The sequence below is a fragment of the Lithobates pipiens genome, unplaced genomic scaffold (assembly GCF_037356315.1).
Source record: "Lithobates pipiens isolate NorthernLeopardFrog02 unplaced genomic scaffold, aLitPip1_a1.2 Scaffold_16, whole genome shotgun sequence".
NCBI classification, from domain to species: Eukaryota; Metazoa; Chordata; class Amphibia; order Anura; family Ranidae; genus Lithobates; species Lithobates pipiens.
In genome coordinates, this window is record NW_027507748.1 from 498,717,127 (window position 1) to 498,729,690 (window position 12,564).

General features: G+C 41.4%; 1 protein-coding gene across 16 annotated transcripts in view; it reads left to right on the plus strand.

The window, feature by feature from the left end:
- The window catches only part of MYCBP2 (MYC binding protein 2), a 399,577-nt gene that overhangs the window by 366,968 nt on the left and 20,045 nt on the right, over window positions 1-12,564 (plus strand). For all 16 annotated transcript variants that reach the window (XM_077483080.1, XM_077483077.1, XM_077483078.1 and 13 more), the window contains 4 exons: window positions 625-864; window positions 2,725-2,814; window positions 6,932-7,012; window positions 11,887-12,153. In XM_077483080.1, coding sequence (XP_077339206.1) covers window positions 625-864; window positions 2,725-2,814; window positions 6,932-7,012; window positions 11,887-12,153 — 678 coding nt within the window. The remainder of the gene's footprint in view (window positions 1-624; window positions 865-2,724; window positions 2,815-6,931; window positions 7,013-11,886; window positions 12,154-12,564) is intronic.

Consider the following 12,564-nt stretch of genomic DNA (forward strand, 5'->3'; position numbering starts at 1 on the left):
AGAAGAAAGGCTACTACCCTAAGGCCAGCCATAGAAATTTCAGTTTGAATTTCAGCAGGAACCATGTATGGGCAGGCTGAATGTACTAAGTTTAACGTGTGATAAACTTGTGTACAACCAGCCTGCCGGATTTTGTATGCGATTGCCAACAGCTAGTATGTCCTCTATCAATAATCACGGTCTTCTCCCAGCGGAAGGGATTCCCTTGTCAGCACAGTCTGTTGACTGAGTAATCAAATGTCTTTCCTACAACCAGTCTATGGTGGGCCTAGAAGAATAGAGGTTGTTTACTTAGTTAAGTGTTTACTGTACCTGGAAAATAAGATAAAGTTGCAGCCCGTGGTTGAAATTCGCTCCATGTATGAGCTGCTTAAGATATTGTAAAAACATGATCTTTAGACATCCACTCAAGACGAGATTTGAGAAAAAAAAATCCTGCCCCAAATCACAAATTTCAGAGGGAATTATTAAAATGATATGAAGGATCAAATGATATATTTGTTGCTTAATTAACTCCAGTCTAAGAAATTCTGTAATACCCTCAGGTATGGATAGCTTTTTTTAAGGTGCAGTAATCGTGTGGGATTGTTGGAATATAGACTGTAACAATCTTTCTACTCCAAGGCTGACCTGGACTCTAGGCACATTGGCTGGATAACAAGTGAGCTTCCTGGGGGAGATAACCATATCATCAAGATTGAGTTGAAGGGTCCGGAGAATACGCTAAGAGTGCGGCAAGTTAAAGTGCTCGGCTGGAAAGATGGCGATTCCATCAAAATAGCTGGACAGATTTCGGCTAGCGTATCGCAGCAAAGGAACTGTGAATCGGAGACACTGCGTGTGTTCAGACTGATAACTTCACAGGTATGTGACAGCAGCAAATCATACTAACTACATTTTTGTCTGAGAACATGCTAGCTGAGTTTGTAAGAAGCAGGGGGGGGAAAGAAAATGCAGTACAAACTACTTATCCCTTGTTAACTGGTATAGAAAAAAGTTTTTAAGATATGTAGTCCATTAAAGTGAACCTCGCTAAACATATGCATACATGGCTACATTTGCACTTGAAAGCTGGTAGCTTTTAGTGTTCATCCTTCTACTTGCATAGGAATCCCTACAAACTGCCTGTGAAAACCTTTCTTTTTTTCTAATAAAGTAAATACTTGTAAAAGCATAGGCACCACCCAGTATGATACATTTTCAAAGTAAGCTTTGTTTTTTGTGCCAAAAGGAAGTGACTACTTGCTGAAAGACTACAAAAATATATCTGTGAACAAAATTTGGAAGTTTGCTTTAAGACATTGAACCTTAGGGGGAACATTGGCAAATGGTTCTATGAGGGTTGCAGCTTGGGGTCTGAGGGAAATTCACTTTTGCTTTATAGATATAAATCTAAAAAGCTGCCATATAGAGTAGTTGTAGGCCATATAAAATGTACTTCTCTCCTATCATATTCAGCTGTTTTTTAATGTCTAAAAGGTTTTAATATCAGAGCTGCTTCAGCTTTAATCCTTTTCAGAAACCTAACCCACAATGTGGCTAAATACTTCTGGACATACCATGATCTAAGAGTGAAAATGTATTGCACTGTTCCTTTAAATCAAATTTCTCACAATAATGCAAACATAGTGAAAAACTCACATCCCCAATTACAAATTATAAAAAGTGGTAAATTAAGTGAACCTCACTTGTCCATAAAATCCAAAAACAGATGATAAACAGCAGTGTTTTGTCTTTGGTACAATATACTTCAGTGCTCTGCCACATTCACATAAACTCACAGCTTACCAGAAATTGAGACCTCAAAGCAGATTTGATCTTGCAGCATTTATATATATATATCGGAGTGCTTCCATTAAAGGTTCAAGTATGTCAGAACAAATCACATCCAGCATAAAGGAGAAAAGAGAAACTCCATAGTGTTGCATGAGATGACACCATTTCATTGTAAAAGATACTTGCATTAGGGCCCTTTCACATGGGAAGATCCAATCGGCCCTCCAATCTCATCTATGGAGTGGCGGGTTTCAACTGACTTATGTCTGTTGTCACCCACAGACATCCAATCCTGTCCGCTAAAAACGGATGGGGATCCATTCCCCATCTGCCTGGCTGATCAGATAGCAGTTGGGTGTAAACGGAAAGGTGGTCCGTTTTACATTGCCCATAGAGGAGAGTGGACTCTGCTCTGCATAAGTGGAGTGGACACGGACCAGCCATCTGCCCACTCAGCAGAGTCAGCAAACAGATTCCCCACTGAGCAGGCAGACTCCAGCAGGAGCCTGCTCCTTGTAAGGGACCTTGCACTAATGAGACTAGCATGCAACAGCAATTTCGCTCATTAAGTGTGCGTGTTGATGTTACCACTAACCACCCTCTGATACATTTCATCACAACAGATCTGGCTAAATGAGAACCTTCACAGATCTATTTCCTTTTCTTAGAAGTGTGCTTTACAGTACATGTCAGTTGTTCACCTAAAACCCAGGTTGTGTATTTTCACAGAAGTGTGGTAGCCTTCAATTAAATATGGTATAGAACTGAATATTCTTTAACTGGGTCGCATCTTATTCATATTATGACGTCCTTTTTTGTAAATTTCCATGTCTGAATGGACATGAGTATCTGTAATATTGCTATTGGACTGCTTTTATAATAAAAGTATGCAATTTTGGCATTTGCATGCATTATACTGACTAAGAAAATGTCCCTTTTGTTTCACAGGTATTTGGCAAGTTGATCTGTGGAGATGCAGAACCAACACCAGAGCAAGAGGAGAAAGCTCTGCTATCCTCACCTGAGGGAGAGGAAAAGGTATACTGAAACATTGTCTTGCTAAGCTATAGACAAATCTGTTTAGTCTGAGGGAACATGGCACTAAACTGTCAGTTATCAGCTAGGCACATGGTTGTATATTCATTTGGTTGCTCAGGTGAAGGCAGAGGAACTGTATCTGCAGGCCCCCACGCCTGACCATGAGAGGCAATGGCAGGACGCACAAAAACTATACCGCAAGGTTCACATCCAAACAATAAAAGATTCTTCACATCCCAAACTTTGAGGAAGGGGAGAAAACGGGCCATATGCTGGCCATGATAGCCAGGTCACAACAGCCGCCTCAAGTTTATACACAGCATTACAGTATCATCAACACTAACTGTTACAGATACCCCTTCTATTTTAAAATAATTCTCCTCCTTCTACCAGGACTTATACTCCTCTAAGATACCTTACCCCATAGCTGAGCTGACACAATTCTTAGATTCTGTCACCCTACCCCAGCTTCAGGAAGCAGATAAAAAAAATTCCTAAACGTCCCTCTCACTCTTGAGGAATTACAACTTGCACTATGACGGAATGCCAATTGAACTATATAAAAATTTTGAAGGAATACTCCTACCGGAATTGCTCCGTACACTGAGAGGCATTTAACTCAGATTCCTTGCCGAGATCTATGTATGAAGAGGTGGTGGTAGTTATACTAAAACCAGGAAAAGAACCTGATCAACCAGAATCCTATAGGCTCATATCTTTGCTAAACATGGATCTGAAACTCCTCACTAAAACAATCGCCATGAGGCTCTCAAAAGTGGTGACAAAATTGGTGCACCCAGACCAAGTGGGCTTCATACCAAACAGATCTACGGCAAACAATCTGTGCCGCCTATATCTCAACATACAAATTCCCATGATAATCAGGGACAAAGAGCTATGCTTTCGTTAGATGCCACAGAGGCGTTTGATAGCGTTGAATGGGAATATTTGTGGAGAGTACTAGAAAAGCTTGGTCTGGGGGAAAGCATTATCTCCTAGATTAAGTTACTCTATAAGGAACCCAAAGCTTGCATTAGAATTAACAACACTTTGTCACTCTCCTTTGATTTGCATAGAGGAACTAGACGGGGCTGCCCCCGTCCCCCTTACTTTTCGCCCTTGCCATAGAAACTTTGGCAGCTGCCATAAGGGGTAGCCCAGATATAGCTGGATTTAAGAGGGGGAAAACAGAGGGCAAGTTGGTATTATATGCCAACGACGCACTTCTGTTTCTAGGAGACACATCCAATTCACTGGTTAAACTTATGGAATTGATCTACACATTTGGAACCTTCTCCGGATTTACATTAAATTGGGATAAATCCACAATACTACCCTTAGATCCATTGCACGGACCCCTGCCTTGGACAGCAGAGCAAATTAAGATAGTGGATAAGTTCACATATCTAGTCATAGTTATACACCAACAATAGAAAAAGAAACTAAAGAGCTGTGCCAACTAAAATGAAATAACAAAAATGACAAAAATATAATTGTTACTGAAAAAAATTAACTGGTTAATCTTTTCTATAGTTATACACCCCAATCTAGACCACTACATTAGGTTAAATATAGATCCATTCTTTAAAAAATTTCGGAAAAAAAACAGCTGGGTTAGGTTGCCACTCTCTGTGGTTGGCCATTGCAACTTAATAATGATGGTTTGGAACCCGCAAATACTGTATGCCCTCCACAATGCCCCTCTCTGGATTACTACTCATGTGTTTAAGAAGTGTAACACCATATATCGTACACTGATCTGGAGGAAACGGGTTCCAAGAATAAAACTGGAAACCTTACAGGAGGCGAAGGACTTGGGGGCGGTGCCGAACTGCAACATTTAACGGGCTGGCTCTGCCCCGAGTCCTCTGATCCTATTCGGAACATTGTACAAACACAGATGTCTAGTGGGGGATTGGTGGAGTGCATGGAGGCGGGCGAGCTGGGAACCCAAAATCAATACCCCACAGTAATACTTATAGATAAAATATGGAATAAGGCCAAGCAACATCTACATTACACAGGGTACACAAACTGGTCACGTATTTGTAATAACTGTAATTATCCAGAATTTAAAAAAACTGCAGACGTTCTCGAATTGGTCGAGAAACGGACTGAACTATATCCCACAACTGAATTGTGGAGCTGTACTCGGGGACTTCCAATCCTTACGTACAGAATTCAACCTGCCAAACACTGCATTTTACCAATACCTACAACTTAGGCATGCCATAGTGGCACAGTCTACAACAACGGACTGGGTGCTGACCAGGACCGGGGTACTCGCACAACTACTTACGTCCTCATCCCGGAATGGACAAATTTACTCTATATACAATTCCCTCTTATGTCAAGAATCTAGGATAATGACTTTGAACTGCAGGGCGGGATGGGGAGACAATATAGGACACAACAGATGAGGAATGGAACGATATCCTAGATAATGTTCCCAAAGTATCAATATCCTCCTCTCAAAAACTTACCCAACTATTCATTATTCATCGTACATACCGCACACCGGAGAAACTACATAAATGGCACAGAAGAGACATTCCACTATGCCCCCGTTGTCGGGTTAATAATGATACACTTGTCCACATGCTGTGGAGATGACCAAAACTACAAAGGTTATCAACAGCATAAGAAAACTCAAACTTATAACTGACCCTAAATTATGTTTACTGGGGTGGCAAGTTGAAGAACAATACACACCCCATACATACATTGCTATCCTAAGGGTATTATTTTTAGCTAGAAAACTTATAGCCAGAAAATGTCTGTCAACGACAGCACCAACACTAACGGAGTGGCTTAGGTCGGTGAATGATTCTCTCATTAGAGAACAGCTCGCATATAAACAGAGGTAGCCTGAGAAAATTCGAGGCTTTATATGGGATCCTTGGTTGGACACACCTGGCCTAGCTCTATGGGAGGAGGGGTGGTAAGCCACCAGAACACACCACCTATGTAGTTGCCTTAAAGGGGTGTAATACTACAATAAGACCTGCAGAGGCTGATCTGTATATAGTTTTTTCCCTACTTTAAACCGTTGGGTAGAACAAAGTACACACTGCTCCCTGTTGGTTAGGGGAGTGTGTTGCCCCTTCCTGCTTGGTTTTGCAGAAAGGAAAGGAAATGGCACACAGAGAACATACATCGCAGAGATGAAACCAAATAATCCCAACAATAGAAGCCTTAACACACAACCGTATATTTACACCTGAATACATGGGTTTGTTTAGTACAGTTGAATATAACATACTAGATCAAATGGTTAGGTAATGGCGATAATTACATGTCCTCACAAATATAAGATATGTGACATGGGAAAGCTACTGCTTTTTGGCTTTTGTATTTGTTTTTCTATTTTCTGTGTTTTCAATAAAAATTATCTGATTAAAAAAAAAAAAAAATTTGGTTATTTCCTGAGTTGAGCCAGTAGCATGCTCCTCAGGAATTATCGTGGTATTTAGTGGTTTTCCCTACCCTGTAAAATATATAGTATATGCTGTATATAATTCAGGTCTCTAGAGCTGCTGTTTGTCATTGTTGGACATAAGCTGCCCAAAAATATGCAAATTACCTGTAGTAAAGGCTAATTTTAGACATCCACTAATAACCAGTGCACATATCGGTTTCCAATGAGACCCCTTGCTCACACTTTGTTCTTGTTGGATAGGAGATAGTCCATCCCAAGACATCCATTAGAATACTACTTTCTATTGCTAGTTGCTTATGTTGGCAATAATACAATACTGTATGTTTGTGTCTCAATTAGGGCTGGGGAAAAAATCTATTTAAAACTTGAGTTGGGAGGTCAAATTGATTAAAAATTTCAGCAAATCGATTTATTTTTTCTTACATTTTTTTTTTCCCCACCAGGACTGCCACTGACACCGCGCTGGTCCTGAGGTGCTGCAGGCAGGAGTTTAGGCGAGGCAGCGGCTTGGGCCTAGTCCACAAGGCCGGAAGCCGTGGCCACGCCTCGAAACGCCTCCCTGCAGCTCCTGAGGACCAGCGCGGTGTCCATCAAAAAAAAAAAAACTCAATGTGATTTTTTTTTTTTTTTTTTTTTGTTTAAATCACCCAACTCTAGTCTCAATGTTTTATTTTGCAGGCAACTTCTGATGCAGACCTAAAGGAACACATGGTTGGTATCATATTTAGCAGGAGTAAACTCACCAACTTACAAAAACAGGTATGTCATTGCACAGTTCTCCAATAGCTTCAATTAAATGATCCAATGCAGATAGTGTTCATATTATATAATGTTGCATAATGTGTTGTGGTTTATTTTGTTGTGCTTGTGTGACTATGGTTTTAACTACAGAGATGTTGAAGGGTATTCGCAAAGAGTTTCTGGTGTCTGCGACACTCTTTAGAATTCCAATGTGCCTCCATACAACGGGGTTATACTGGTCTGGGGACAAGTTGATGTACCGGTTACAGGTACCTGAATTTTGGGCATATAGCGCATGCGGAGGCATACTGAGAAAAGAGTGTCCACTGCAGTTGAGAATTTTTAAAGCTGGGTTGGCAGAGCCTGATGGGGATTCAGACACGTGTTCCTCATCATCATGTCTACCTTCTCCTTGTGATTGACAGCAGGCAGTGGGTGGATCCATAGCAAATAGCCTGGTATTGGCTATTGGACCTGATGAGAAATTGGTGTCTGATTACCCTTCAGGCTTCCCCTGCTATCAGCGTTACTGGTTACTAGAAGGCTGCTGACTGTGTCCTTGACAACCAGAGACAGGGAGGGAAGTAGTGCAGTAGGTGTCATTTACTGCAGCTGTGTACAGAGACAGGCACTTAGAGTTGGTCTTTAATTACCTCCCAGTTTTTTTTATCTATGAACAGTTTTTTAATCTGGTGCAGTAATAGCGCCACTTAATCTATTGCATGTGTCGGTAAAGCTACCTAAATGAGCAGCAGTAATTATTGAAATTTAAAATGTCATACCACCAGAAAAGTGTCACTAGGACTTTAATTCACTTGATGTGTGACCCTTGATGTCTCTAAAGAGAACCTGTCATCAAAAATTACATTGCTGATTTTTGGCTGATATGTGGTGAAAAAATGTAGTAAAAAGTGTGTAAGGAATAAAAAAACTTGTTACACCGGCGCACTTAAAATCTCCTGCCCCCCAAAAGAAAAATTTTAGCCCCACTTACACACTTATATAAATATAAATGCATGCATTAGATAAACATTGATTGTGTTACTCACTGGCATGAGTGCAAAAATTCTAGGTCCATTATTCACCGTTAACTCTAACTTTTTAACCACTTCAGCCCTGGAAGAATTTACCCCCTTCCTGACCATAACACTTTTTGCAATTCAGCACTACGTCGCTTTAACTGACAATTGCGAGCTCGTGCGATGTTGTACCCAAACAAAATTGACGACCTTTTTTCCCTTTTTTTGTGCTATAAACAAGTGTAAATTTTGAAAAAAAAACTGATTTTTTTTACTTTTTGCTATAATATCCGCCAAAAATATATATACAGTTTTTTTCTTCAATTTAGGCCAATATGTATTCTTCTACATAAACTTGTCATCACATCAGCTAGAAGGGTGACTGAGTTGGCGGCCCTTTCATGCAGGGAACCATACTTGATCCTTCACCCCGACAGGGTCCTGGTAGGACCTGTTCCATCCTTTTTGCCAGAAGTGGTGTCAGCCTTTCATTTGAATCAGGATATTTTGCCTCATTTCTCTCTGCCTCGTTCAGCAGAAGAGATTACTGCATTCCTTGGATGTTGTCCAGGCAGTCTAGGTTTATTTGTCTAGATCTGCGGAGATGGGATTAGACTCCTTTTTTGTTTTACCAAAAGGACCCAACGAGGGCAGGCAGCTTACATTGCCAATTGGGTCCGTCAATTGGTCATTCAGACCTATGATCTGAAACGTAAATCTCCTGCCTTTAGGGTGAGAGCTCATTCTACCAGGGATGTTGGCTATCCAGTATCTGTGGCTCAGATTTGTAAGGCTGCTACCTGGTCTTCAGTACATATATGTTCACAAAATTTTATCAAGTGGATGTTCGCGCAGCCAAGGATTCGGCTTTCGGCCGCTGTGTACTGCGGGCTGCCGTATAAGGTCTGATGGCTATTGTTTGGCAGGGTCTCTCCCTCCCCTCAAGGCTGTTGCTCTGGGATGTCCCAGTAAGTAATGAATATTAGCCTAACTCTGTGTCCCATGATGTATCAAAAAGAGAAAATAGGATTTTTTTCATCATACTTACCTGTAAAAATCCTTTTCTTTGAGTACATCATGGGACATAGAGTTCCCTCCCTTCTTTTTTGAGGATTCAGTACTTTTACAAAACTGAAGATAACTTCCGGCCTAAGACTGTCTACCAGTGTCCATTCACCTAGACATGGCGTATAATCCAGTATGTAATGAATATTAACCCAACTCTGTGTCCCACGATGTATTCAAAGAAAAGGATTTTACAGGTAAGTATGAAAAAAATTTTTATTTATTTTTTGTTTTTAATATCACTGAACTGTTTTCACCTGAATTTTTAAACCACGTCTGACCTGCTTATTGCCCTGGGATATCTAGCAGTTTCAAGATTAGTTGCCCTCGGTGTGTGCACCTCAAGAACCAAACCCAGACCCTACTCTGTGGGCCTGACCTGTATTGTTTGCTTCGGCTACTGGTTTCTGTGCTGGGCACTTAACTTGGCACAAAATGCAACATGTGATGTTGACTTCAGTTTTTCCCTGTATATGGACCTGGCTTTAAGTAACACTATCCACAAGGGCTTCCACACTATGTAGTTTAGTGTAGTTTTAATGAGGTAACTGTCTTGCACCTCCTAGATGACATGCTTCCACATGCCTGTTCCATTTGGCACCATGACTTAACAGTTGTGTTTTGTTTTTTTTTGTTTTGTTTGTTTTTTCAAAGCAAATTTTACAAAGTGTATTGTATTTCTACTTGGTAAAATTTGAGATGACTTTGTATTCATATCAGTGTCGGGAAAAAGCCATGAGTTGCCCAGGGCGAAGGTGGCAATTGACACTGGTCATTAATGCATTTAGTGACCAGTGGCAATACATGAACCCCCTCATGTCAACTACCACTATCACCAGTGTTAGCTGATTCATTGGTAGATGACAATATGCTTATTTTTTTCTTGACTGGCTGGTTCCTCCTCTCAAACAAAAGCCAAGGAAAATCCTTGGAAAAATTCCAAGTTCTACTTACCAACCAGCCTGTGACCAGCCCAATTAACCTAGCAGTATGTGTTTAACCACTTGCTTACTGGGCACTTAAACCCCCCTCCTGCCCAGACCAATTTTCAGCTTTCAGCGCTGATGCACTTTGAATGACAATTGCGCGGCCATACAACACTGTACCCAAATTAAATTGTTGTCATTTTTTTTCCCACAACTAGAGCTTTCTTTTGGTGGTATTTAATTACAGCTGGGAGTTTTATTTTTTGCTAAACAAAAAAAATGCAAAATAAAAAATCGTGTTTAATAGTTTGTTATAAAATTTTTGCAAACAGGTCATTTTTCTCCTTCATTGAAAGGCGCTAATGAGGCGGCACTGGTGGGCGGCACTTTTTCCTATACTTGGGTGGCACTGGCAGGGGGCAGGTGGGCACTGATGAGCTGGCCCGGTGATCGGCTTTTTTTTTCTCCTCGCGCTGTTAGAGCGAGGAGGAAAAATAGCCGATTAACGGCTCTGTTGTGATCACATGATCAGCTGTCATTAGCTGACAGCTGATCATGTGGTAAGGGGTCGGGATCTATCCCTTGCTCCGATCTGTGATCAGGCGAGTCTCATAGACTCGCTGATCAGAGCGCGCCGCACGCGCCCCTCAGGGGGCGCACAGGCCGCTCGTGCACGGGACAACATCAATAGACATCGTCCCGCCAAAGCAGGTCCGCGCTGTAGCCGTCATTCATCTATAGCACGCATCTCAATTGGTTAAAAACGGGGGTTTAGTTGCACAAATTCTCACTGTGGAGCCTCTTATAAGTTAGAGGTAGGGCCTACAGATCAGAGGATGCCTTGCCCGGGGCCTGTAGCTTCAGCATGTATTTGCAAATTTGTGCAACTAAACCCCTGTTTTTAAACACATACTGTTAGGTTAATCTGGTTGGTTGCAGGCTGGTTGGTAAGTAGAGCTTGGAATTTTTCCAAGGATTTTCCTTGGCTTTGGTTTAATATGCATTGCCTTCCAGTGCTCCTTGCTGCAAAGGCCAGTTATAGGTGAGGGCAGTGGCACATTTTTTTTGTATGCTTGGTTCTTCATCTCGCCTGGAAGCTCTCTATGGTACTCTCTCCTCCCACCTCCCGGCCAGCCTCTCGGTGATGTCACGCCTTGCCAAGACTCTGAAGCTCCTGTAAGGCTGAGATTGCTCTGCCTGACAGGGAAGGGAAGACCCGGGGCCTTTGCGCCGGGTGCAGGAGCACACTCGGCACATCTTTGCAAGCAGGCGCAGCTCTGCAGAGTTGTAGGGGCGGCTGGTGGTAGTCACTGTCACTTGTTGCCCAGCAAGATTAACACACTGCCAGCACTGCACCCCCCTTCCTAAAATTCCAGTTTCTCAAAACAAGGTATTGACTGACTAAAAGTTTACAATGTTTAGCTGGATACACACTTATACAACTTTTGTTAGATTACCAATAGAGATACACCTTCAACTATGTAGTGCTAGGGCCTGCCTGATTGCATACAAATTGAAAGTGTTTAGGTTTGACCACCCCCCTGCTGGTAGAGGACCGTGATTATTGCTAGCAAGTGAAACCAGCAGGCTGCTTGTACACAAGTTGCCCACACTAAGTTCGAATCTCGACCGGTCCCTGCTGAACCATCCGAGGTTTATACTTTTTGGCTGACCTAAAACTGCAACTGATTTTCAAAGATTAAAAGAAAACATTTTGATGTTTACTTATATCTTTTATTTTTTTTATTGTATATGGTGGTTAGGAAATATTATAAATAGTGTGTATAAATGTAACTGCATATACATTTTGAGAGATGATTTAATCTTGATTAAATCTTGATTTAATTTGTTTCCTGATGATTATGCATTCTATGACTTGCAGGTATGTGCCCACATAGTACAAGCAATCAGAATGGAGGCTACACGCGTCCGAGAAGAGTGGGAACATGCTATTTCCAGCAAGGAAAATGCAAACTCGCAGCCAAATGATGAGGATGCTTCTTCTGATGCTTATTGTTTTGAACTGCTGTCTATGGTTCTTGCTCTGAGTGGGTCTAATGTTGGAAGGCAGTATTTAGCTCAGCAGTTGACTTTACTGCAAGATCTCTTCCATCTGCTGCACACAGCTTCGCCCAGGGTACAGAGGCAGGTGAGTGCATCAGCTTTCATTTACCTCTCCCATAGAAGTTTCTGATTTTTCACAAACTAATCATACCTGATTGGGGAAACGCATGTTTTAGATCTAGATTAGGCAATGCACAAATATTTGTGCATATCTCATTTATTTACCAAATCATTTGACCTTTTTCTGTAGGTAAGTATTGCAAACACTAACCCCACATCACGTTGTTGGAACAGGAAAGCCATGCCGTGGTGCGTTTTGTTTTTTTTTTGTTTTTTTTCCCCAAATATAATTTTTACCGCAATCCAAGGGCAAAACCATTATGGTTACATCCATAATGTGCAGACATTGAGAACACAAGGGTCGAGAATATAGAATATGAAATGGCGCTGGTTCAGAATAAGAGATAAGTAATTAGTCAAAAGTTTTTTGATCCGA